Source organism: Chiroxiphia lanceolata, chromosome 17 (assembly GCF_009829145.1).
Source record: "Chiroxiphia lanceolata isolate bChiLan1 chromosome 17, bChiLan1.pri, whole genome shotgun sequence".
Lineage (NCBI taxonomy): Eukaryota > Metazoa > Chordata > Aves > Passeriformes > Pipridae > Chiroxiphia > Chiroxiphia lanceolata.
This window is the reverse complement of record NC_045653.1, coordinates 15,155,283-15,182,836: the sequence shown is the minus strand read 5'-3', so window position 1 is coordinate 15,182,836 and position 27,554 is coordinate 15,155,283. Positions and strand designations below refer to the sequence as shown.

Genomic DNA, 27,554 nt, shown 5'->3' with positions numbered 1-27,554 from the left:
TTATGAGCTGGGTGATTACTTCAAGGCCAGAAACTGAGAAATTCAAGGATACTATCAGGAGTGACGGTTGCAAATAAAATGGCATTGTCTTATCTAAAAGCTAAACCATCATTCAAAAGTCCAGTGCTGAGATGTTTTAGGAACATCCTGCTTTGCCTGATACGGTATTTTCTTCCTGAAATCTTTCAGAAGTGACCCTAGGGCTGTCAAGAAACGCCTGTTTTAAGGGAGCCAGAGGGTCTTGCTTCTGATTCAGTCTTTTTGGAGGCTGTTTTTTGAGGTCCCCCTCCTCATTAGTTGCTGTCACCTTTAAACTCCCTGAGACAGCATCTATTACTAATGTCAGTACAAGGAGGTTGTACAGAACCAGCAATTTTGTGCATTTCTGTTTTAGTCTGTAAGTTGTATCTGGCCCTCAAAGCTTCTCAGAGACATAAAGACAAATCAGCTTACTGCTGACTGTCAAAATTTCCAGCCAGGTGCAAAGTTTGCATCCTTGGACAGTCTTTCTAATTAATTTCCCCAACCTGCTGTGAAAGAAGGTAAGTAACAGGTATTAACTGCCATGTGAGGGTGGAAGGAAAGAAATAAGATGCAGAGCTATGATGATATAAATGTTTGTGGTCTGCAAACCATCGGCAGAAAGAAATGGTGTGTTGTTTGGGGGATCTTCCGAAGAAACTGCTGGAGATGGCACATACCCCAAATGTTTCTCTGCTCTGCTACAGCAAGAGGGAGGCACAGCAGGAACTCAAAACATTAGAGAAGAGGTAGGGATTAATTGTGAAATTAAAGCAGCAGGTCTGCAGCTGCTCTGGTGGGCTCTGCAGTGCAATTGCTGCAGCGCAATTCTCACTTGCCACCGAAGCATCTGTGCAGAGCTGGGAGGAGGAAACCACCACCAAAGCAATTGCCTCCTTCCCTCACCTCCCCCTCCCAACCCCCCAAAAGCAAACCCCCATAGGATTTCATGCCAAGCACTCAAATGACCCTATGGACATACTCACCTGATGCTCTTGGTACAGGCACCCATGATAAGGTGAGGCAAGCAGTGCCTGTTCCTCTGGCTGGACGATGAGGAGGAGCACCCTGCTAATAACAGAGATACAGTTTCACGCTGGGCAAGCAGCCAGCTCCTAACCACAGGGATTTTAAGTCATATCCTTGCAAGTCGTGGATCTTTGCCCATCAGCCTGTAATATTTCTTTCCTGTCAAGGCTTGAAATCGTCCATAGGTCAGCCTGGTCCCGGCTCCCTGTGCGTTTACAGGGATTTGCTCTCCAAACCTGCTCCTGGCTTTTATGTTTGCAGGTGGCCCTCCTGGGAAAGTCCTGGATGTTCATTGCCCTGGTGAGTGCTGGGGCCGGTACTGAATGTTCTGCCTGTAGGGAGTTGGCCTCTGTGCATACAGAAGAGGAGGAATGAGTGGCAGCCTGTGATAAGGATGTGTCGTACAAGTATCGGGTGTTGATCAGTTAATCTTTTTTCTTCTTTTTCTATTTACAAGGTACAAACTGCCCATTGGCACCATCCCAAGTCTTAATTTTTCTGCAGTGGTAAGCATATACTTGGAGGGCTTGTTGGACTGCTAGGGAGTCATTGTGCCAGTTCACTGCCCAGTGTGGTGGGGGTTTTCCTAGCACAGGTGTAGTGATGGTCCTCAAGGTCAAGGTCCATCCTGCCAGTCTTTGTAAAGTTGTTTCCTTACTGATTTAATGCTGGAAAATGAAAGATGAGTTACTTTTGACTTCTCTTGCTACAGCACTTTTTAATTCTGACGTACCAGATCTATGCACTCTCTCTTTTTGCATCCTGGTTTATTCTTCAGCTAATTTTTGATTTCCTGTCATGGCCCTCTACCTAAATCAGCATGAATATCCCAGATCTACCCCTCTGCCTCTTTTAGTCCCACATTTCTGATGCTGCTTTCAGCTTTCCCTCGGTGTCCTCCTGTGTCCTCTATTCTCTTACAGATTTCCTTCTTCTAATTTTCCTTTTCAATCAGACCCATGTGCCCTTCTGTAAGACATTTGAGAGCCTTCCCATGACTTCAGCACTTTCCAAGCCCTTGAATCTGTTGTTTACTTGTTTGTTTTACAGAGAATAACCAATGTCAATGTTCTTAGTCCTGTCTCTAAGATAGCGTTTCACCACTGGCAATCCCCTGGTTTAAGCATCATTTCCATTTCTTCTCCCTTGCTCTTTCCTTCTAAAGAACCCACACCTACAGGTGAATCACTCCTCCCCTCTCACCACCCCACAGTTCTCCTGTGCCTCACCACTGATTTCCTGCCACTCTCTCTGTTCAAAACCTCTTGCCCTCATGTGCAAGTTTGCTTATTTCCTTGTGTTTTCCCCATCTCTGTCTTGCCCACTTTCATTTCCAGAATCCTCCCACTGCTTTCCATGCCTCCCTTGCCCAACTGGCTTTACCTCCAGCACTGGGCAAGCCCCAGGGCTCAAAGCAGCTCACTATGACCAACTTCTGCCTTCACTTCTTATCTCATGGCTTATTTCTTCTTCCCAGCCCTCACTGTGCTACTGGACACTGTCCATGAGCATTGCAAGTGGTGCTGTGCTGTGCAGACACTGGAGAGGACGTGCTCCTCTGCTTTGCAGAGGCTCGTGCTCCTTTGCAGTAGGTTTAAATAAGGACACGGTCTACTTGCTTGCCATCAGCCTTGCTTCTGTGACAGCAGCTCTTTGCTGGAATAGAATACAGCAGGAGACCTTGAAACATCATGAAGAACTTTGCCAGGGCATTAAAACCTCAGAGATGGAAGTGGAAATTGTAGCAGAGAGAGGAAAAACGGCGCAGCACCTTCAGCTCGAGCCTGGGGCCGCTCCTGCCGTGGCACTCGACTCCCGGAGCCCACCCACGCTCCGTGCTGTGCTTTGACAAGCTGGCACCACTGAGGGCACAGTGAAGCAGCAATCACAAACACACGTGCCCCGCACACCTGCAGAACAAGGGCAGGAGTTTTACTGTCACCTCACTTGCTTTTAAACTCCTAGCGCAGCCAAAGACCGGCAGCTCCTCCTGTGCTTCCGAGCCATGGGGGCTGCTCAGTGTCCTTCAGTCACACAGCTTCCTATCTATTTATTTAATCCAGAAAACTTGATTGAATACCAGCATCTCATCTGACCACTGAATAACTTATGTATTATAAAAGCACAAGAGAAAAATCCTGTTCTTAGACCTGGGTGTTAGGCCTGGGTGAAACCTTTCCAACAAATTCCTAAAGAAAGGAATTTGAGGGATCAAAAATACCTGTGAAATTGGCTTGAACACTGGATGAGGAAGGGAACACTAGGAACTGGGTCCTTGAAAATGCTGGATGTTTTAGTAGTGCTTTTTATGAAACTTCACCTTTGAAATGTCTTTTATTCAGAGACTTAGATCTCTGCAAATTTTTTATCTGTACTGGAAAAAAAGAATTTGATGCAGTGAATTTTGACTGGAATAAAAAACAAACAAATTGTATTTCTCTTCTAGATCCAAAGCTTTGTACTGGCAACTGAAGCAAAGGCTTTGATTTGCCAGAAAAACGAGGATGATGCAGATGCCTGCGGGCTCTCTGATGTGCTCAGCCCTCCCTCTGCTCTGAAGGTCTCCACCTTCTCCTATCCTGGGCCCTGGGCACTGCAGGAGCCTGCTAAGGTGATGGCTGCCCTTATCTTCTCAATCACAATGCTCATACCCAAATTTGAACAGGAAATGAGGGGGGTTTGGGGTTTTTTGATCCTCTAGCTGTTGAGCTACGTTTCAGCTCTTTATGCTGACTCACCAGTCTGGCCCAGAGCCAGTGTATTTATGTGACTCCCCCTTCATTACCATGCATGCCTCAGAAAGCAGCTGTGCTTACAACACACTTTCAGTAAACAGACAACTGAATTATGGACTTCAGAGATTGATCCAAAGTTGGTCAGCTCTCCAGTGCCCTGGGCTAAGACCTACTGCCAGACCCAGGCTTTGGAAAGCTGCCTCTACCCTGCACAGCCCAGGGCTGCCAAGATTTCTGGCTGGTGATCTAAGTCCAGTCCCAGATCTGTAATTACCTTTACCTTGGCTAAAGATTTTCCCATCCATCCATCCTGCATCTCTATCTCTGTGGATCCAGTAAGGAGGAGGACATGGAAGCACTTTCTTCCCATCAGCTTTGTTTTCCAGGTTTTTGCATGTGCAAAGACAAGTTTTCCAGTTAAGACGTGTCTCCATTTGTCAGTTGGTGACTCCTACAATGTGATTCTACCATGTTGCAGCAGTAATATGTGAATTCTGGACAGAGCTCCTGGTCAGCTGTCAGAGTAAGTTCCCACCTAAATCAGGCCTTCATCCTGTGGATGCTCTTTCACACTCATGTACAATTGCAAAGATCCAGGTTTGTTATCTGTGAGGCCTTTGTTGAGCTAGAAGGGTTTTAGTGAAACCCCACAGCTTGATGTCAGAGCTGTTTCCCGTTGATCTGTTCAGTCTGGGTGGAGGCCCTTTCCCAAGGAGAAAAAGTATTGATGGTGATTAATTGTCCAAGCCTTCTGAAACCTATTTAACCCCAGAAAAAACAAGCAATCCCAGACACAATATCTGACAGCAGCACGAGGAATCCTCTCTGCTCTGCTCCCAGTGGGTGAGTATGGGCTTCTCAGTGCCACTCCATGGCCCTGGAGGCTTCTTGGCTTCTCTCCCAGCTCTGGTGACTGGTTTGACTCCTGACAAAGGCTCTTATCTGCCTCCTTTTATCTGTTTATAAAACGGACATAAGGCACACTTCAGGAATGGCATTTGGTTTTGGTATCAGTCACTATGTTTAGTGCCCTGATGTGATGTTACATTGCATTGGGGGTGGTTTTTAGTTTTCCCTAAAAAATTCTCTGTGACCTCACCCTAACATCAAATTGCTCTGTGGCAAATAGGAACCTGCTGGCAGGCTTGGCTATTTATACCAAAAAACCCCGGGCAAAACAGTTTCTAAGGCACATATCCACCTTCCAGTTTTAGCAGGGACAACAGCACGTGCGTCTTGTGCTCAGGCAGAAGTCGGAGGAAATGTTATCTACAGGCAGCTGGGCAGCCGCAGGCAGGGGTGTGACCTTTCGCCAAAACTCAAAGAATTATTTAAAAATATGAATCTATTTATTTCTTTATCTTAATTACCCCCCTGGCGGCACAAACAGCCCCGCCCGTCCTACGCGGACGAGCCCTCATTCCCCAGAGCCTGCAGCGGCCGCTCCCGCAGCATCCCCGGGGATGCTCCGCGCCTTCACCTGCCGGGCGGGCGGGGGGCGGGCGCCGCTCCCCGCCCGCCCCCGGCCCCGGCAGCGGCCGCAGCTCCGCCCCGAGGAGGGGCCGGGGCCGGAGGCGGGCGGCGATCGGGGCTGTGCGGCCGCTGCCTCCTCCTGCCTTCCCTGTGCCTCCCTCCTGAGCGGCCGCTGCCTGCGGAGCGCGGGGCCGGGCCCGCTGCGGAGCTGCCGCGGTGAGTGCGGGGGTTAGGGCTGGGCTGGGCTGGGCTCGGCTCGGCTCGGCTCGGCTCGGCTGGGCTGAGCTCGCTGGGCTCGGCTGGGCTGGGCTCACTGGGCTGGGCTCGGCTGGGCTCGCTGGGCTCGGCTGGGCTCGGCTGGGCTCGGCTGGGCTCGGCTGGGCTCGGCTGGCTCGGCTGGGCTCGGCTGGGCTCGGCTGGGCTCGCTGGGCTCGGCTGGGCTCGCTGGGCTCGGCTGGGCTCGCTGGGCTCGGCTCGGCCCGGCGGGATGCTGCGGGTTGGCGCCGTGGCTGCCGCGGTGCTGCCCGCGGGAGCGGTGCCGGGGGCGCGGCGCGGGTCCCGCCGCGGTCACAGCGCGGAGTTTCGGTAACTCCAGCCCCGCACAGCTCCGGACCGGGCTGGCAGGAGCCGCTAGGGTAAGGCTGCCCTCCCCGGCAGCCCGGCAGCGGCTCATCCCGGCACGGCCGGTGACCTTATGGTGGGCGCATCCACTGATGAGGACGCGGTGCCTCCTTTCAAGGCAGTTTTTAGTCCACGGAGCTTTTGTCGCTGGTGTTTAAGTGTCATCTGTACCGTGAGTCATCGTGCGAGACACAAAGCGCTGTAGATGCGGATGCCTTGGTCTGGTCGTGAATGGGTTTTGCTTAGAATTCCTCTCCCTTTTGGCACGATTGGGGCGTGGAAGAAATTTACTCGAGGTAGCAAAATAGAAGCAACTGTAAATCCTGAAATGGCATCAGGATTGCAAGTGCTGGTTTCTGTGTGAGATAAAGGGGTTTCTTGCAGAGTCTCCTTTGGATACTGGCAGACCAGGGGAACTTCAGCCTGAACTTCAGTGCCTTCTCCAGCTTTAGGGTCTGAGGGGTCACTGGTGGTAGAGGTGCTTTTGGTTGACTCTGACGAGCCAACAAGTTCATGTTTATCTCTTTGCTCACTTAATATGAAAAGATCTTTCCTTCACTGTGATAACTGCTCGAGGATGAGGATGATGCTTCAATCTGCAATAGAGTAGTAGCAGGAAAAGTGACTTTTCGCAAATCATCTAGGAAAGGAGAGAGTTCACAAACCTGGGAAAAAACCCTCCAAATCCATCTCTGAGCCCTCCTGTTCCCTAACAATCACTCAGGGAACCTCGGGGGCAGCGGCTGCCTGGGCTGCCCTACATCTCACCTTGACCCAGCCTTCCTTGGCCCTGAGTCCCGAGCCCTGCCCTTACCGTTAAGTGTTTTTTTCACAGATGCAAGGGACAAGTGCTGTTATGGCAGAAAGCAGAGGGGATTTTTCTGGCTGGAACTGAACTTAATCTTGTGTGAGATTGAGTTTGTTGTGAAAGATGTGATGTATTAAATCCTGACTGTGAAGAACACTTTTTTATTTATGTTTTTGCCTTCCTTGCTTAATCTCTATGCTACGGGTTGGATCAAAAACTGTGGATGATATTGAAAATACTCTTAATGCATTATATTTATGGTTTTTCTTCATGTTCTGGGATCTCTCATGAGGTTAAAAAAAAAAAAAGCTTATTTTCCTTCTGACTGGAAAGCATAAGTGACTATTTCATAAGAAAAAGAAAGTTTAAAGTGTTGAACTTCAGATATCTGTGGTGGATGTGATGAAATGCTGAGATATCATGTCTTCTTTTTGCCATCAAGACCACGTGTCCAGGCTGTGCATTTCTAACACTGTCTTTTTGTTGTTCGTTGTTGCAGGAAAAATGACCCTGTGTGAGTGTTCTGGTACCAACTGTACTAGCTCCTTGGTGCTTCTGCATCACTTCTGCAGTCACTTTGTTGGAACCTTATTTTCCCTTGGTTTAATAATTTATAAAATGCCTGTTGCCTCGAGGCACATTTCATCCAGCAGGAAGAAAAACATCAACCAGTGTTTACTGGTTACGGAGCTGAGGTTGACAAATAACGAAGTTTTTGTGGATGAGGGGATGTTTCATTTTTATCTTATATAAACCCACAGAAATACAGGATTTGTGCTGAAATTTCTGTTGGTTGTTACTCCTTTCTTTTCCCCGTCTTTTAAAAGGTCTTTTGCCCACTGGTGACAAAGTGGCTTTTAACTGTGAGCTTCCTTAACATTGGATCTGCTTCTCCTTTTTGCTTTCTGACTCGAGTTTAGCAGCTTTTGGGTATTTAAAGACTGTAAAGTAACGTGGCAGAATCTGGCCCTACATCTTCACCAGCTGAGCTGCCTTAGCTTGAAAGAAATCAGTCTCTTTTTGGGTAATAAATTGCTCTCTCAAATCCTCTGCCGGATACTTATGAGCCACTATCATTAACTGCATTTTCAATCACTCATTGAGTTGGAGGGGGGAAATTGGCCTGCAGTTCATCTTGTCTGCTTTGGAACTGCTAAATGATGGTTCAGTGACCTTAGTGGGCAACTTATATCAGCGGCTAATTGGCCTAAGAAGAAAAACTTGCCTGATATCAAACAAATTGGCTACTGCTGTTCTTCATCCTGAAGAAGATACTGCTCCAGATGAAACCTCCAGTTTCAAATAGTTATGGGGTTTTGTCGTGGCACTGGAGCAGGAGGCACAGTGAGCTCTTTCTGTCGGCCATGCCTGGGTGTGGTGTCTACACCACCTCCAGCAGGTTTTGAAGGTATCATCCTCTAAAGGATAAAAATCTTAACACGTCAAGCTTGCCTTCCCCTGTGGATAGCCATCTCCTCTTCCTTCTGAGAGGGTGAAACCGCTCACCAGGGTGTTGTGGTTTTGGAGGACTTGGCTCAGTGGGGGGATCCCAACAGAGCTGAATTTAGGAAGGAAGTGAAAACGTGATGGAGGCTGCCTGCTTATCACCTTGTCATCCCCATTCCTTTTTTGGCAAAGCCCTTTTTAGGAGTGATGTGCCACTTCCCTAACATGCCTGACACTGGGAACACAGGTCAGGATTAGTCCCACTGTGTGTCCGGATGGGGCCACGTGCTCTGCCCACGCTCACGGTCAGCCTGACCTTGCTGCTTGTTCTAAACAGTTCAGAGCTGGTGGTTTCTCTGCAAGGAGGGCTGGAATTGCAGGTGAGTGCCAGGGTGGAAGCATCCAGGTATGGCGTGTTCAGCTCTCCTTGCTTAAGGAGCTGCAGGAGTGAGCTGGGATGTGTGAAAGGAGTCAGCTGTTGGCTTTCTGTTAGTCGACTTACACCACCTCCTAGGATGGTCTTGCCAGCTGGCTCATCCTTTAGGGAAGTTTAAAGAGGCTTATCGCAATCTTACTAGAAATCTGTCGTCTTCTATTAACCTGCTTGTCTCTCCTCGTCTCCTTTCCGAGTGCCCCCGTGCTCATTGGTCTCGACAGCACCGCTCTGCTGTGCTGCTGCTGGCTGACACCAGCTCTGCTGCTTGCAAAAGCCTTGTTTAGTGCATGTACATTTGTAGACTGTCACTTTTTACTTTCCAACATGGTTTTTATTTATATATATAGAGATATACAGTATTTTTAAAGGTTTTTTTGAAGCTGACACGGAAGGGACAGCAGAGTCCGGGTGCTTTGCTGGCTGGGGTGGAGGTGCAGGGGATCCATGGTGCACAGGAACAATCTGACTCCAGCTCTGAGTAAGCCAAAGCCCACTCCTACACCTGGTCCTGCTCAGTGGCAGGCTCAGTGTGGAGCACAACGTGCCTTGGTACCACCAGCAGCATGAGAGACAGGTAATTGTGGATAGGAATCACCTGCACCTTCCCCCCCCCCCCCCCCGAAATCAGGAGTGTTCTCACTTTGGGAAACAGAGCTGCACTTGGCTTGAGCAAAGAGCACAGAGGATGGGCAGAGGAAAGACTTTGGGAGGTGTGAGGAATGAATTCAACACCCTGGGTCTCATGGCAAAGCGGGAAAGGGCTCGTCAGTGAGAACTGCTGATGCTGGACTGAGTCAGGACTCAGCAGCACCCTTGGCTCTCGCTGGCTGGGGAACGTCACCTTCGGAGTGATGTGGCTCTTCCTAATGGAGCCTTTCCTTTCAGGGCTCTCAAAGGTGTGTCAGTACTGAGGTTAACCAGCCACGTAGGAACCTAGGAAAAAAAAAAGAGTAGCTTGAGGAAGGCTGAGCCTTAATACCCAAACAAAGCAAACAAATGGTGTATCGTTTGAGGAGGATTAGGTGAGCTCTGAGATTTCTGGCTCTAGAGGTCCAGGTAGGAAATACAGAGCTTCTGACAGAGGTGGTTTGGCTGTCCCTGCTTCCAGAGACAGCATCCATGTGCTGATGCAGGTAGGGGAGCTGCCAGAACCACCCATCTGCCTCTCCCCTTGACTTTCACAGGGATACTCTTTCTCCTGCACAACACATTGTTTGCTCTCCTTGAATATGGTAGCTGCCAGGCAGAGATCAGTCTGGTTTTTTTCTGGAATAGTCAGCTGATTTCATCCCATGGGAAGTGGTTGAAAAGCAGGAGACAGGTGGGTCGGCATATTCCTGCTTTGTAGCCTTCCAGCAGGAGAAGGCTAAACAGGGAAGTGCAGTTGCTGGGTGCTTTTCTGTTTGCATTTGAAAGACCTTGATAGGCTGTGATTAATGGGGCTAAATGGAAGCTTGATAAATGGTAAATTCAAATGAACCTCAAACAAAAATGGCTTTATAAGGAGGCCTTTGGGTATGTGCAAAGGGCAGGTTGTGGGTCTCATCTACTGCCATTTGGTTTAAGGTGGGTTGGGCAGGTTGCATGGGCTGTCCCCTGCCCAGGTCTGTCCCCATGCACCTGCTGTAGGTAAAGCTGTGGTGTCTGTGCAGATGCTCCTGCAGGCAGTTGTTTTTTTCCTGGTTTAAGTTAATGTGATGTTTCCAAATTTAGAGTGTCACATCTGCATTCTGGAGCCCCCCATGTCCCCATATCCAGGCTCCAATTAAGAACACACTAAAAGCAGCAGACCAGCTACCATGGCCTTGCAGATGAGAACCATTGGCCTAATCTATTTTTAAAGTGAGTTAAACTAGAAAAAGGTACTGTCACTCTAGAATAAGAAGCCACCTGGGGAGTTAACCCAGAATAGTTGTTCTGCTTTGATTTTGCACCCTATCTCACTTCAAAATAACTTTACTTTCTATATGCACGTTGTAGAAAATGGGGCATGACCCATCTCTGTAAGTGCAGAATATGGGGCATGACTTAAGCAGGATCACCCAACAGAGCCAGGAAAACATCTTGTTTTTCCTGAGGTCTTCTGTGCATCACTTCCTAGTGAGCTGTGCACGCTCCTTAAGTCAGGCATCCTTTCTTGTAATGAATCTACCCTGTTTCATGCTCAGTCTCCTGCAGAGATCTGTGCTTCTTTCCCACCCCCAGCCCTGTGGTTTGCTGTAACACCCTGACTGCCGGCTTCCACAGTCACCTCTGCTCTCCTCTCATGTCCCTGTGTGGGTCCTGTGCTGGTCACACAGTGAAATGAGCATCCTGAGTGCTCAGTCCTCAGCAGGATTGCAGAGATCTTTTCTTAGGCTGGATGAGACTTTATCACCTTTCTCAGTGAGTCAGTGTGAGCACCAGGTAAAAGGCAGCATTAGGTGCCTTTTTCAGAGCTGGGGCTGATAACCTGAGCTGGGTGTGGGTGGCAAGTGTAAATTATGTGCAGTGTCCGATCCAGGCTCTGCTCTGGTGCTGCTCTTGTCTTGTGTCTGCTGGGAGGAGGAGTGGGGATATTTGCATGGTGGTTTGAGTTGTGCTGAGACGTTGCTATTACACTGCTCCTTCAGATTTGTCAAGCTCAAGTTAAATGTATATAATTTTAACATCTCATGATTCTTTGGGGGCTGACTCATGCTTTCTTGGCCTGAATGAATCATAGCTCTTGAACTCCGTTGCTAAATTCATTATGCAACAATTACAGGGTTGGAAATGCCACCCTAAGTGCACACAAACAAGCTGGCAACAATTCTCTCCACCTTTTCTCTCACCCTGTGTTGCAGGAGACCTTCCTTGTGAGTTAGTCCTTGCCTCTGCTTTGTAGGTGAGGGTCTGCTACATCTTAATGCTCTGCCCTTGAGCTGGCAGGGGCAGGAGTTGCAGGTTGGGTATTTCTGGAAGAGAAGAGAGAGGACAGTCTAGGAGGGGGAGATGCACAACTTTACTCCTCAGGGCCAGTTGATTTAATTTTGTCCCAACTGCTCTGTGTGATGTTATGGTATAGTCATGGCATCTCTAATGATCCATATGGGAAAACCCCAAGTGTGAGGCATTGCTCTAAGGTGGCTCCATGTGGCATTATAGGATGCTGGAAGCATTTCACAGGCACAGATTCTGCTTGATGACTTGCTCAGCAGCTCAGAGGTCAAATATCCATCTGAGGAGAAAGACCAAGGAAGGTGTGAGCCCCAGGCTGGCTGTGAGGTGTCTGCTAATACCCACCATTGTTTTCTCTATTTGACAGTGCTAAACTGAGATTTGGGAATTTGTGCAGGTCTTGGCTTTTTAATAGTAAGGTCTTGAGCAAGTGTTCATCCGGTATGTGAAGTTGAGAGGAGTTTTGTAATGGGTGGGCTTTGCTTGTTGACTTGTTTGACCCCTCCCAAAGCAGCTGGTGGGAGCTGTGCTGTGGGTCTGTCAGCAGGATGCAGAAGGGTCATCCCCACCATCTGCAGGATCAGGTTGGATTTTGGGCTTTAAGATGCTTCTGCTACCTGAATTTAACTTTCACACCCAGAACATCCAAATAAAACTGCTTCTCAGAACCAATGTTCAGCTGAGGTATGTACTGAATAGCAGGGTGGGTACTTCTGCCTAAAAAGCCCTCCAGAAAGTCTCCCTTAACGGCAGCCAGCAGACTTCTGGCCCTTAAATCTTGATATCTTTGGGGAAAGTCTCTCCCCTGGACAGGTTCTGGCTGGCTACACACATTGAGACAGCAGGGAAGGATGGCTAAACCTTGTGCCCATGGGTGGATGAGGTTCTCCTTGGCCTGTGGCAGCAGAGCTCTGGTGCTTGTAATCCCAGAAATGACAGAAGCCAAGTAAGAACTAGACCAATGGAGAGGAGAGCACAAGCAGCAATTCTGGTACCATGTTCATAGCGAAGTTAACCTAAAGTATCCAAAATCTTGTTTTCAAACTAAGAAGTGGTAAATATTTGATGAAACTGAATGTCAGAGCAACTGTATTGTCAGAGCAGCAAGTCATGCCAACACACCACCTCTGTGGCCAAGAGGAGATGCAGGAAACAGAAAGTAGGGCATGTATGATGACGTGGGGGTTGATAACTGCACCTAAAAATAAGGTTCTTTAGAAACATAAAATCTGCCTTGCAAGCAAGGCAGCAGCAAGCTGCTCCAGTGTCTGATTTCAGACCGAAACTGGTGATGTTGGCACCGCAGAAAGCTGTGCTAACATTTTGTTAGCATTCTGCTAGCAAAACATTTGGTTTCAGTCTGAGGGCTTGCATCTGAGATAAGGCAAGTTACTCTGGAGCAGAGCTCGGGCAGAGGTGGAAGTGAGAGGCGGTGCTGGGGCTGTTGGCGGAGCTGCTTTTCCTCAGCCTGCTTCCCGTGCAGGCTTTCTGCTGACCTGCATTTTAAGGAGCCTTTGTCCTCTTGAAGTGTCGTGGTTCTAGATGCACTTATGATATTCCTTCAGGCCTCAAAGGAAAACAGCCTGGATTGCCCTGTGGTAACAGGACCTGAGGGTGCTTGCTGATCTTGGCTGCCGCTGTGAATGGGCTGGTCCTGGTACCCTATGGCAGCTATAGGAGGCTGCAGGGAAGGCTGATCCTCTGTGCTGGAGGTCTTTAAGTGTCAGATCAGCAGCCTCAGGGCCCTCTTCTTGCATGCTGTTGGCTGACCTTGAGCTGCAGAGTCTGGGGGAACTGAAGGATGAGGTTTTTGGTGACATGCGTGTGGTTTAGCAGTGCAATAACTGAGTCATTGTGGAGTTCACTGAGGTGCAAGGGGTGCGCCTTAGACAATAAATCCAGATGTTTGGGCTGCATGGAACAAAATATCCCACACTGTAGCATGAGTAATTAATTTTTCCCAAAGTCTCACCTCTTTACTCTCCCAGCAGAAGCTGCAGGCACCCTGCTGGTCCCTGCACAGCAGAGGCAGGAGGGCAACACCATCCTGAGTAGGTGTACGGGCTCCCTGATGGATGGATACAGGATGGGTCAGAGGGCATCCTTCTGTGTTGTTTGATTAAGATCTTTTCAGGATGATTGGGATGGTTATAGATATGCTCAGTAGTGTCCACAAGCTTTAGAGTTGAAAGCATTTTGTTAGCAATAATTAAATACAGCTGCTACTTAAAGTGTATAAATCAGATGGTTGGGAAGAGAGCCCTCTCATAAGTCTCCCACAAAATCAATATTCCTCCTGTCAGGTGTGTAGCAAACACTTTTAAATTCTGTCAGTCACTGGCATTGTCAACTGTGGTGCCATAAAACTTACAGAATCACACTTTTGCCTTGGAAAGAGAAAAGCAAGGCAGGACTTTCTTCTGGTGACAAAGAAACCAGAAAAATCATTAAAAATAGAGGAACGCGGTCCCCTTGGATGGTAACTCCCTGTGGGGATGCTGTGTCCCCCAGACTCTGCAGGGAGGCACAGCCTTGGGGGTGCAAAGCTGTATGGGGGCAGGTCGGATGGCCGGTCCCACTGTCACCTCTGGTGTGGGTATTCCCAGGGAAAGGCACATCCCTGTTAATGTCTGAGAGCCTGCAGGAGCTCTAGCACTGAAACATCCCACTTTGGCACAGCTTGAGGTGCCTGGGAGCTGCAGACGGAAAATCCAGGCACTTATCTAGCTTGTTGCTGTGCCAGAATAGGGCAGTTCTCAGGATTAGTTTTTTTTCCATGGACCAAAATATATGTAAATGGCTTTAAACAATGGAAGGATTTCTGTTAAGAAGAGTGGTGTGCAGGCTGAATAGGGCTTTAATTTATATCTTAAGGGAAGGGTGTGGGCTCTTGCAGCGGTGTTTTTGAGATTCTGTTGGAAATTAGCTTGGTTGTTTTGATTTGGTTTTTTTCCCGTGTCTCGTTTTGGGGGAAAATTGTTGTTTTCCAAATTACAGCTCTCTCAGTGTGTAGCTGAAAACGTCAGGAAAAGGGATGCAGTTTCAGAAGCTTCCACATATCTGTCTGTGGCAGGGTTGATAAAAAATGGAAGCGTTAACCAGAAAAACAAACAAAAATAAGTAATATCACTGTCACAGACAGGTCAGGCTGCTTTCCCTGCAGGTGACTGCATTGCAAACCACACTCCCATATAATGTGCTGTGGAAAAGATAAATGGAGAGCCGAATCGGAGACTTATGCCCTCAATTAATTTTTGTTCCACATAATCGGAGATGCTGCATGCCTTTCCTTCAATATTTAACTGCCTGGCTCAGAGGATGGGGCTGCTCTGATGCAAGGGAAGTTGGGATTCACTTTATGTTTGCACAGAAATCCCATTCTGATCTTTCTTTCTTTGCCTAAGGGCAGGGATTCTGATGCTGGAGATAAGTTTTGTTAGCAGACACTTTTCTGCTAAGGAGAGGAAAGGGGAGAGGGGAGTGATATGTGATGAATTCTCGAAGGAATAAAATTTCCTTGTCTTCAAGCATCCTCTCCTCTGGAGTCCTCTGTGCTGCCCCGAGCCAGTGCCTGCGCTGTCCAGGGCACAGTCACTGGGGAGCAGAGGGAGAGCTCTGCTCTTGGTTACATGCACACAGTCCTCAGCTAAGGGAAGAAAGGTATCAGCACAATTAGTGTGTGCTCTCTGCAGATTTACAGGCTGTTGAATAGGTTTCTCTGTTGCACTAGGTTAAGAGCAGCTTGCTCTGCTGTAGTTTGAAATTGAGACCTGAATTTAGTTTCTGGTTTTTAACTCGACCCAAAATCTCAGTTAGATTTTCAAATTCAGACTGACAGAAATGTCCCTCTCTCTTCTCTTTGTGGAAATTGAGGGCCTAGAGCCCAGAATGTCTGTTTTTACAGTGTTTTTACTGATTCACTGATCGACTTAAAAGCAGGAGGGAAACCCAAGGTTTCAGTCTTGGAAAGTACAAGGGCGCTGAGCAGTTTTTGCAGATCCAAGGCACCCTTGAAGGTGCATCCAATGTCTGATCTGGAGCTACATCCCAATCTGGGGGCTGGAAGAGCCCACTCTGCCCGTGGATATGGAGGGCCAGCCAGTGAGAGTGGAGAGACTGCCTGGCCTCTGGAGCTTGACTGGTGAGGAGGATGCTAGGCAATAAAAATAGAGAGGGAAGAAGAACCACAAACTTGTAGTGAACATAAAAACTATCCACATGAAAATTCTGGATTTGAATATTTACCCAGGCAAGGGCAGTTTAATGAAGAAAAGTGGCAGCTTTGAGAGCACTGCGTGGAGCAGACACAGAAAGGTGCATTTGCTCTATGGAGCTTTTTGACAATGGTTTTCTAAACCAACTCCTGGTCCTGCACTGGGAACGGGGCTCCAGGAGCAGCTTTGCACAGGAGCCACGTGGAGGGAAGTGAGCGCTGAGTTGGTTTAATGTGCTGGGTTGCTCTTCAACCAAGTGTGGAAACTGTGCTCAGAAATGTACCCTACAAACCAAGCCCTTCGTGGCTGTGTCTGCTGAATCCAAAGACTGTGCTCTTCAGCCACACTGATGTGGGGGAGGACTGCTTGACACAGAAGATCTTTCCTTTTTTTTTTTTTTTTTTTAAGGAAGCTCACGTTGAAATATCGATAGGAAAAAGAATATATATTGTGCTGTGTTGAGTGTTTACAGGAAATATATGGTGAAGATACTGAGGGGCTTTCCTCAAACAACTGCCAGTATTGTCAGGAGTGAAACAGTTGGGAGGAGGAAAGAAAGAGACACAGTTTTCTATTACCAAAGAAATTTTTTTACTTGCTGCTTCACTTTTTAATTCTTACTTGTATTTCATTCCCTCTGCTGGGAAGGAGCTTATTGAAGACAGAGAGATTATCTGGAACTAGAGATAAAGTGGCTGAACCAAAATGTTTTTAATTCTCTAGAGAAGAATTTAGCATTAAATTTTGATCTTTCCATTAAGCTAGAAAAATAATTTACAATGCTGTGCCTTCAGCACCACACTGCCCTTTTCCATCAGGCAGCAATGAAACTTCTTTTGCTGCAGATGGTAAAACAGTATCTTCACTTTAGGAAGGTAATTGGGGCACAGATTAAGTTACTTACTTTGCATACAAGAAACCTGTGGGAAAGCCAAGAATCTCTCCTGAAACTCCCAATTTCTGATGAGATCCATCACCCAGAAGACTTCTGTATCTGCTTTTCCCCACCAGCACTCTAGGGCAGAGTAGGAGTTTTGTTCCCTAAGGGGTCTTGGCTGAAATATTTTTTCTTTTTCTTTCTTTTTTTTTTTTTTTAAGTGGTACTTCCTGCCACTTTCCCCGTTGTTCCTTCAGGAGGACCTGTTCATTTGGTAATGCTGAGCATCTGCTGCTTAAAATGCTGCAGAAGCCTCGAGTGAGGAAAGGAGCTGTTTGCTTCTAAGATACTAGTGAAATTAAATCATGCAGCACCAATTTTGATAATTTTCACTCCTCAGTGTGGTTAACCTGTGGGTGTTGTGGAGCTCACAGCACAGCAGAGAGAATCACACGGCTCAGGCAAGAATTTACCGCCAGAAGCAATAGCCAGTGAGGGACAAACAGCTTTCACCAGCACGTTGTGGCTGGAGCACAGGACTAGAAATAATAATCCTGAGGTGGTGGTGTAGCTCTTGCAGTGACTTTGCTGCCTGAAGTCAGGCGAGTGACCTTATTCTGTGTTCATGTGTTCATCAGTGGATGCTCTTGACCTCTGGAGAAGGGTTTGTTGCAGATTATTGTGAAGGCACTGGCCGAGGTGTTTGTCCAGCAGTTGTTTGATGTGCTGCCTTGAGCTGTGTTCGGGGCAGGTGTGTCACCAGTGGCAGATTTCTGACTTCAGCCTTACCATGAGCTCTGATGTCCTGGGGGAGATGGTGGTCAGTGCCCACCTGTGTCACAGTCCATGCACGAAGATACACACAAGGGAGATGGTACAACCTGTCTGGAAGGGTGTGATATTAGAGAAATAAAAATTTAAGCTCCAGAAAAGAGAGGAAACCTTTCAGGAGGCTGGAAATGCTGCTTTGTAGGAGATGAGACCATGTCCTGTAGCATTGCAGGTCAAAATGAGTGGTTTTTGGGCTGTGATTCCTCAGAGGGATATCTCTCGTGATTTGAACTCCCCTTCCCAGTTTGCCGTGTGGTGGCTGTTGGTATCCACCCCTATGTCTGTCTTCATTTGGAAGACCCAGTAGCAGAGTCCCCTGTTGTAGGTGTGTGAGGCTGTAATGGTTTGAGTAGTTGCTGGATAGGGCTTGATGCAGTGTCCTTGTTAATAATGCTCTAATGAAACCTTTTTCCAAAAGCCAGGAGATGACAGAAGCAGTTACAGAAGGAAAGAAAAACTGGTTCTAGACTATGGTGGTCTTAGCACAGAAGACCCTCTTGACTTGATGCACCACGTACTAATTAAAACCCAACCCTACAAACCCTTAGAGCTCCTGATCCAGCACAGGACTCCCTGTTCCATCGGCAGTCGGGAGCAGGGTTTGTTTCCCATGTTCCCAAAGGTGCTGCAGATCAGAGCAGCTCAGGTGTCAGCGGTGGGGGGGGGAGTGCCTTGGCAGACCAGCGTGGTTACGTGCTCCACAGGGACACGGTTTAGGAAATGACTTGGAGCACGTTCCTCTGGGGAGGGTGGGAAGGGGATGCTGCTGCCCTTCTCACCCTGGTCTGGGCTGTGTGGAAGAGGGGATGGACCTCAGCTCTGTGTGTGGTCACCCCCATGGCACATCCACGCTTTGGGCAGCCCTTTGTGTCCCCTGCCTTTTCCTTCCTTGGGGATAGTTGAACTCCTGTGCCTGCCTTTTCCTACTGCTCCTGCCGGTCCCTTGGGCTGTCACCTCCTTCTCTCAGTGGCTTTCTAGCTGTCTCTGGATGGTATTTTACAGCTGTTGGGCTCCAGTGAGCTCTTCCCCTCAAGCAAGTGATGAAGGGCTGCTCTGCTGCTTCCTCCAGTCTTTGGGGAGGTCCTGGCCAACAGCAGAAACAGCAACGCAGAACATGCATCTTCAGCCTCTGTATCACCCAACAGGGACAGTCCTGAAGGAGAAGCCTGTGGATTCCTCATTGGTGCCTGCTGCAGGAGGATGGGTTCAGCAGAAGGGCTGCAACAGGGTAGTCATTTTGCATTTTGTGGGGCAGGAACACACAGATTGGCCTTGGCCAATTCAGAAGGAGTGAATTTGGCAATTCTTCACTTTGCCATGGTACAGTTGACTCTTAGTGACATAAATAAATCAGTCAGCAACCTCCTCTGCCAACTGCTTATGCACTCAGATCCCTGCTATAGGCTTTCATGCTGGATTTCCAATTCCAGTGGAGAGATTAGCTTGATGTGGGGAGGAGAGGGCTATTTCTGACACTCTTCATGCCACTGACTTGGCTTTATGCTGCAGACACCTCACCTAATCGGGCCCAATCCTGCAGGTGCCTCCCCACAAGCAATCCAGTGAATGCGAATGGTCTCCTTGACTTCAGAAGCGGCTCCTCACATACCAGGGTCTTGAATTTTCCCTTTGCTTGAAAGATACATAGCTTAAAGAATTCTCTAGTTGCTGCACTATTTTGTTTCAAGGTGTCCCATTCAAGGGTTGCTCTTCCATGGTTTGTGTTTGGTTCTTTTTAAGTGGAATAAAACTGAAATCAGTTGATGATACTTAAGTGAAGGACTCTTGTAAGTGTTTGTGTTCTGTGTCAGTGTCACACTGTGCTTTGACTGGTGCCTTGGGGAGATATGGTGGAGGATTTGCAGGTCTCAGCTCCAGCTTCACCATCTGGTGGGGAGAGGAGGAGGTTCTCCAGCCTCCCTCAGCAGCGTGGCTGCTTTAATAAATCCAGCCCCAACCTCAGCAACGTTGTGTCAAAGTGTCTGCAACTCAGATGCTTTGTAGGAAAGTCAAGGGAACAGCTCTGAATGTGTGCTGGAGCAGGAAGATAAGTACCCTCAGTTTTCTCCTTTGCAGGATGCAAGTGCCAACCTCTAAACGTGAAATGGGAAAGAGCAAAGAGCGTGTGCATCGGGGACGCCTCCGGGCAGGGTTGGTGGCACAGGGTGCAATCACTCACTCAGGAAACTCTCACTTCCTGGAATCAAGGTCTGGTTTTGTATTGCCAGTGAGTAACCAGTGCCCGGAAAGTCCTTTTGGGCTTAGTGAGGTGAGTCTTGTCCGAAGGTGAAACAAAAGGTACAGGAAATTCAAATTGACAAGAAATCCCACGGTGGTGTTCAACACGTGCAAGTCCTTCACAGGGACCAATCTTTGACACAGTTTTCCCTGCTGCAGCACCCGAAGGAAGGGGATGGCATGAGCACCTTACCTTCCTTTTGGCCCCTGAAATAGCCCCCGTTGTCCCTGCGGGGCTGGGGGCCGTGTGTGCCTGGGAGGATGTGCTCTGTGCAGTGGCAGGCAGATCTACTGAGCTCATGGAAACTCAGCTCGATCAAACACAAAGAATGGCACTTTCTTTTTCCCTCCTCTTCTTCTTTAAATAAAACAGAAACCAAAGTGAGATGCCTTGCAAACCATGGACACCCACGCAGCCACTTCTGTGTCGCTTTGCAGGTAAACAGGTGCTGGGGACTGAACCCATGCTATAGTTGGCCTGACTGGTTTGTGCAAGAAGTCAAGTGCCAGTTTTATGGTACAGGGGAGAAACCAGGTCACTGGAAAACAGGCAGCCAGAGTGATGGAGCCAAAGTCTTTCTCAAGCTCTGGGGTCTGTGGAGGGTTGTAGGGAATTGTACCTAAGTCTAGGAGAAATTGAGCTGTGTTTCCTTCAGGAAGAGCTCTCAGGGTGACCTTTCTGCTCCTTTAGAGATTCATTTGCTGGTTGATTAGAGGAGATGCTGGTGTTTGGTACTTCCAGAGATGTCTCCATATTCGTGGAATTCCCATCTGCATTTCTCTCCCCTTTGCAGACCACTTGAATCTCCCTTCTTTTCTGTTGTGAGAGCAGAGGTGCTGCTGGAGGATGAGGTGTGTGCAGGAAATCTGAAACATGGGCGAACAGAGCCACACATGTCCTCTCCTTGTAAATCCATGTCCTGTTGCTGTTTCCCAGATGCACTCCTAAAACCACCAAGAAAGCTTCCAGCTTATTTTGGGAAATGCTGAAATAGGGTTTCTTTGCTTTAATAATCCTGCAGAATTGTTTCTACTCCAGGTGTGTTTTGGAAAATATTTGTTCATCTTTTAGCAAACAATGGCAGAAGTGGCCTGGAAAAGGAGCGGGGTGGGAGTGCCTTGGTATTTCGAGAGGCATTTCCTGCCCTTGTCTCCCCTCCTTCGAGGTATTGTAAACGGGGCTTCAGATCTGCAGCCTGTGTTACTGCCGTGGAGATCGCCAAGAAAGATACCTCCCCTGGAATGCCTTCGAGGGGCAGGAGCCGAGTTCACCAGAGGTGCTGAAGAGCGTTCCAACAAAGTGCCTGTGCTTGGGAAATGTGACTGCCCTAAAATAAAAGCTTTTTGGAATGTTCATTTATGCATTTTCTTCAGGGTTTCTGGGGACCCTGGTGAGTCCCGGCTCGTGGGGACTGTGGGCAGGGGTGAGGGGGAGCTGTGCGTGGCTCTCGTGCTGTGGAGGAGCTGTGGCACCCTTCCCTTGCTTTCCAGAGACATACTGAAGTAATGAGTTGATATTTTCCATCTCAGGCAAGTGTTTGAATTTCTAGGTAGTATCTCTCTTATAAAAAAAACTTCGTGAGGATTTGGGTTTGTCCCTGTGGAACTAGTTCTTATGGGATTAAACAGGGTTTTTTTTGTTCAGGTCTGTCCTTAACCCAAACCCTCAAAATAAGGTTTGCAGGTGTTGCTGAAGCTGCCCTTAGCCATTTACTGGATAAAGAAACTGCGCAGGACCTGCCTGTGTGCTCTGGCTGGGTTTGTTTGTTTTCAGTTCTCAAACCAATTATCTGGGGGAGGAAATGGCCTGTGTCGCTGTCAGTCTGCCCAGATATTTATAGGTAAGGTTGAAGCCCTGTGGAAGGTCTGTAGCAGTGTTTAGTAGGCGTGGCTGTCTCAGCCTGGTGAAACTCACTGGCAGGTGGTGGATGTGCTGTGTGGCTTGGACACTTCCCTGCAGCCCCTCACAATAGTGCCTCCACGATGGGCTGCTTCTCCCTCGGAGAGGGATAAGCTGAGGCTTTTCCTGGCTGGGCTGGATGGAGTAAGGTTTGGTATCCTCACCATGTCTCTCACCTTGGTCTAGCTACCTCTCTTCTGCTATTTTTCCCATAGATTCTTTGCATCCATTGCTTATGAGATGTTGCTTCCCCTCTTTTGCAGCAGGAGAGTTGAGCAGGGAATGGCTTCAGCTGTCCCCTTGGGGCTTTCTCAGGTGCTTGGGAATACTTAAGTTCTCCATAGTCTCCCCTTCCCATCAACACTTTCTTTTTATTTTTTCTTTTCCCCCTCCAAACTGGCTGAACAACAAGAGCTCTCTTGTATGTGATTATTTGCTTCTTACCTGGATTTGGCATGCTCACCTTGCATCCATTGTGCTTTGCACGGATGTGTTGGAAAGGACTCGTTCAGTTTGCCTGTGATGTTGGATTTATTTCAAATGCACCTTTCCCTGTTGGACTGCTCTGTAAATCTGGGATGTGTTTCCTCCTCCTGTGCAGCAGGTGACTGGGCAGCTGCCCATGGGTCCCTGGGTGATGGCTTTGTGGGTAGCACTGCTCAGAGGTCTGTGTCATGGTCACACCAAGAGTCTGGAGCTGTGAATTAGCTGCTCTCATCTCTGTGCTTGTGGAGCCTGAACGGCAAAACCAGAGTGATTTAGCGTGTGGTGAAGAGAAAACACGAAGAGAGAAATGAACACAACCCCCATGTTTTTAAGAGCTGAGGCAGTTTAAGTGTTAACAATACCTCCCTGGGAGCCATGTCCTATTTCTCTGTCCTTAGGGCTGGGCTGGGAAGGGGCTGATGGATGAAGAAGTCCTGGCTGCATGGTGGGGACACCTGCAATGAGGGGTGATGGCTGTGCTGGAAGGGATCAGCCGGAGGGAAGGAGGTGTGTCTCCGGTACTCAGATTCCTCCTGAGTTGTCTGACGAACTATATCAAATATGTGCAAGATCTTTGCTCCTTAAGACTATTCTGCTCGTAAGAGAGGGCTGGTGTGAACTATAGGCATGAACACCATGCACACTAGAACTGCTGCTTTAGCAGGAGGGTTTTGCTTGGATGTTTGGAGTGAGAGAAGGGGGGAATTAAAAAGGGGGAAATCACAAAGGCTAGTGAGAACAACCAAGCAATTAAAGCACAATTAACTGAGCTGCCTTTTTTGGGGTGGAAGGTGTTGCCTGTTGTGTTTTCCAACAGTCTGATGTTAGCTGCTTGCCTGCATGGAATGAGGAGACGATCCCTCATTTTTTCCTCCTCATTGCAGGTTTCCACCATATTCTCATTGGACACTGCAATGGGCCCTCCCCAGCTCGGCCTCAAGATGCTGGTATAGCAGCGGGTGGCTGTGATCCAGAGGACCTGTGGTGGGACACTGTTTCCCACTGGGACGTCCTTCCCCATCCCTCTCTCGGCAGAAGCAATGGATGCCCATGTGGACCTCCTGACCGAGCTGCAGCTGCTGGACAAGGTACCCACGCTGGAGAGGCTGCGGGCAGCCCAGAAGCGGAGGGCTCAGCAGCTGAAGAAGTGGGCACAGTATGAGAAGGAGATGCAGCACAAGAAGAGGAAGCACGAAAGGAAGAGAAATGCTGTGAACCGAAAGAAAGTGTCTTTTGAAGCCAGTGTTTCTCTGCTGGAGGCCTCTCTGAGGAACGACGTGGAGGAAGGTACGGCACTTGTATCTGGCAGTTTCTTTGCTGGCTCTGTGTGAGGCCCTCCGTGGTGTGCAGAGGCATCTGTGCTGTCATCCATGCCCTGGACTGCCCTTGACCTGGTGTGGTCTCTAAAGTGTTGCCATCTCTGATACAGCTGTGGGGTCCTCAAAGCACTGTGTGACACACCAGCATTACCTCGATGGGCATCATGAGTGGGCACACAAATGCCAGGATAGGGCAGGAGTTATGACTGAGATTTAGGGAAAGGAAGGCAGTTTTCATCTCTTTCCTCTTCATACTTCCTACTTACAGAAGGTGTGAAACCCTCCTTTGCCTTGTGGGTGTGCCTCTCAGTGGTTTTATAGAAGTCTGTTGCAGGGATTTACATGTCAGTGTAAATCTCCTCAGCTTCCCTGCTTGAGGGCATGGATTGAGGGCTACATGGATGTATGAATTTTTTCCCAAAATACTGTAAAGCATGGCTTTGCTTAGTGCTTCCTATAGAACAGAACTGCATATTGTTCAGAAATTGGTTTAGTTACACCATTTCAAAGTGGATCAAAGTGCCTTGCTTTTGCTACAAAATCTGAAGGGAGGAGGAAAAAATATGTCTAAAAGTCAATAACCATTTGCCTCAACAGAGCATGGGGAAAAACTTGCGAGCTCCGGGGAGCCAGAGAGTACTTTTTTGCGCGTGGGCTTTTGGAGATCCCAGGTGATTACTTTGATATATGAATCATCTTTTGTTTCCACGTGGGAAGTCAAGGGGGAGGTGAAATATAAATGATTAAGAAGTTGAGAAGTCAATGTGAGGAAGGTTGGAGCTGGGACTGCAGCTGGCACGTGTCACCTCCGAGCTGCCTCTGGGCAGGTGTGCCACTTCTGTTCTTCGTGGCTTTTCCATGCCTTTGTGTTTATTTTTTATCGTTCTCACTCCTGAAGCAGGAGAGGGGATGGTAGTAGGTACTGTGTGATGAAATCAGGGAAAAGAAAGTGGAGTTGGGTAGTGAGTTGGCTCTTTGTCCCAAAGATGTCTTGGAGCTGTGATGTGATCTCCTCCTGATGGAGGCGGTGGGTTGAGCCCTCTAGGATGGAGTCATTGGGTGCAAACCTCTGCCTTTCTCTTCAGGGAGCAGCCCTGTGTCCCTGAGGAGCTGAACGTGCTGATTTCACTGTTCTTTGCCTGCCTTTTGCCCGGATGTAATTGAAAGAGCTCCTGTGTGCCCACATGGATCTGCAGCACCTTCCCTTATCCCTGTTTCCTTCTGCCATTGATGGCACAACCACTGGGCTCAGCCACTCCGGCTTCCCACTCATCCAATGACCTCTCTGACTCTGGAGATGTGACAGGCTTAGAGAAGAGGACTTCTTTAGCATGTAAGAAATACGGGTTCAGCCACAGGTGACCAGGCATGTTGCAGAATCGCTGTATCTCCCAGGTAACAAGTGATAGGGCAAGAGGAAATGGTCTCAAGCTGCTCCAGAGGATGTTTAGGTTGGATACTGAGAAAAATTGCTTCCCCAAAAGGGTTGTTAAGCATTGGAATAGGCTGCCCAGGGCAGTGGTGGAGTCACCATCCCTGGAGGGATTTAAAAGATCTGTAGGTTTGGCTCTCGATTAAGTGGTAGGCTTGGCAGTGCTGGGGGATGGTTGGACTCTGATCCTAGAGGGCTTTTCCAACCTAAATGATTCCATGGTTCTATGATCTCAGCATGGTGGTGAAGCAGGACAGAAGTCAGGGGCTCCTGGGGAGCATCAGCGTGGGCAGGAACTATGAAGGGGTGATGGCTTCTGTCAGCTTGTTCCTCACATCGTCTGCAACAGATCTGTCAAAACATCCCAGATTTTACAAACAAGTTGCTATTAAAAGCTCCTTTGGATCTCTGTGGGCAGAACCGGGGTAGGGAGCACGCTGCAAACGTGCTGGTGGCAGACGTGAGCGGACAGTGGTGCTGGGGAGAAGGAGGTGTTGAGCAGTGACCCCAGATGGAGGGCAGCAGTTCCCCTGGGCTGCAGAGTGCTGCCCTGGACCTTCAATTTGGAAAACTGAAATAGCTACAGACAGTTCATGGGAGAACTCCAAGGTGAGAGCGGAACGCTCCCAGTTGCCAGACTGGACCTGCTGGGGTCCATGGGAATGCTGGGGGGGGGGGGCATCACACACCATAACCTTTTAAAGTGGAAATATGTTCAAGTTCTCACCCAGCTCTGAGCTCAGTCTGAGCTGGTTGCAGGATGATGGTACAAAGGGGAGAACACTCAGCCTTACGGAGCTTACAGGGAACACAGTGCTGGATGCAGCCTCTGGGCTGTTCCAATGGCTGTGAAGGAGTTGCTTTATAATGCAATAAAGCAGTGCTTTATGAGCTACTGTACTGATTGCAAAGGAATTGTGAGAAGAAAGACAAGAAGTTGCTGAAGGCTGTAGGTAGCCCTTCGAGGCTGTCCTGCAAGATCGTGATCTGAAATTGTGGGGAGGAGGCCGGTCCTGCCATTCCCAGGGCAGCACCTCATCCCTGAAAACAGCCCTGGCTGCTGCAGGGCTGTCGTGTCCAGGTCTTTCTACATCACTGAGCTCCTCTAAAAGCAGCCCCAGAGACTGGGGAGAGGAGCTGATGTTCTGTAAATTGGAAAAACAGATCCCAAAGGTGGGTAAAGTGGCATGTGGCATTTGCTGTCTGGAAGTCCCTTCTCACACCTGGGCTGTTTGCAGGGGGAGCTTCCGCTTGACTGACAGAAGCTGGAGGTGTTGGCATTAGCTGGGTGGTGAGCTGTGTTCCCTTCAGTGAGCCAGTGGAGAAATAAAGACCCCCAAGGACCAACTCACCTTCCAGCAGTGCTGGAGGTACCCTGGTTTCTCCTGCTCTTGGATGAGAGCTGCCTCCCACAGGCACCTGCTGCCCCCCGCCCATGGCTCTGGGAAGCATCGCTGCAGAGTCCTTCAGCTCCCACCTCCTGGCACTTCATCCTGCAAGCGAAACTTTACCAGAGCCAGAGTGTTGCATAAAACAATACTTCTGCAGGAGTTTAACCATGCAGGCCTTTAGGGCTGGTGAACCAGAAAGTGAAGGAAAACTCAGGTTTGATCCAGCAAAAAAGTTCCCATTGGCAGAGCAGCAGGCGCAAACTTGGGGCTCGCTGGGTCCTGTGCCAGCGTGGGGAGATTTCCCTGAGGAGGAACCAGCTTATTCACATAAACACATCCCCCATGTTTCCCTTCATGCTGACCCTTAAATACCCTTTACATGTGAGGCAGTGCTGAGCATGCTTCACCCACCCTTTCAGGAGCATCCGCAGGGAGTTCTGACTGTGCTCCCTTTGCACCTTTCTGGAATAAACTCAACCCTGTCGTTTCCAAAGGCACTTTTAAAAGCGGCCCTAATTAGTGTCTATAAATTGCTTTCTTTAACCTTTCCAAGTTGATGTGATCTGTTCCCTTGTTACTTCAAACCTTTTATGAGGTGCCTTAATTTTCCACCCACGTTATTAATCTCCTGAAGCTTTTTACATGGGGTTCCTGTGTCCAAGTGTATGAGCAAGTGCATTTGTCTGTCTGAGAAGGTTTTTCTCCTGGGCTTTGTGGCCTTTGAAGGGCTCTGAAAAAGAAAATCTCTTTTATAACCAGAAGTCTGAGTATATATCTGGGTATTTGGGAATGATCTGAGTCAGAAATTTAAATTTTCTTTTCAATAAGAAAGGCATTTCTTGAGTTTTAAATTCTCTGGGTGTGGAAATGAGAGCTCTCCTCTTTGGGAAGCTGTGTGTGGGAGCCCTTGGCAATGATGGATTTTGTTAATTTTGTAAATGGGTGTTGGTATGTCTTCCTAAAGCAAATTCATGTATTTGACCATATTTTAACTTGGCTTTTTCATGCAATTTGGATGCGATGCCAGCACAGGGTGGTTTGCATATGGCAGCTAACTGGAGGCATCTGGGAGCATGAGCAGTATTGAATCTGCAACTTTCTCTGTTGTCATAACAAGTAAATAATCTTTTTTTATTGTCCCCAACTCCCTGAAATTTCAATCGAATGGGAAAATTATATCCATAAGAGCTTGAAATGCCAACTTTTCTGTTTGGATATTACTGCTGAAAGTCCATCCCAGGTTTTCATGGGATGAGGCCCTCTCCCTCCCCAAATCTGGAGTCAACTTCAACATTTTGTTTCAGACTCTTTCTTTAAACGAAGAAGTTTGATCAGAAATACTTTTTTTTAAAAAAATAAGGTGAGATATTGGCTTAA

General features: G+C 48.4%; 1 protein-coding gene across 3 annotated transcripts in view; it reads left to right on the top strand.

Moving 5' to 3' along the window:
* The first annotated feature begins 5,349 nt into the window (after positions 1–5,349).
* PPP1R16B (protein phosphatase 1 regulatory subunit 16B) overlaps positions 5,350–27,554 on the top strand; it is a 56,798-nt gene continuing 34,593 nt past the window's right edge. Inside the window, exons 1-2 of one of the 3 annotated variants that reach the window (XM_032705166.1) lie at positions 5,350–5,474; positions 22,920–23,322. In XM_032705166.1, the coding sequence (XP_032561057.1) occupies positions 23,076–23,322 (247 nt within the window). In that variant the 5' untranslated portion in view covers positions 5,350–5,474; positions 22,920–23,075. Of the gene's footprint in view, positions 5,475–21,567; positions 21,699–22,919; positions 23,323–24,855; positions 25,396–27,554 lie in introns of those variants that run through there. The other 2 variants (XM_032705167.1, XM_032705168.1) reach the window with 2 other exon arrangements.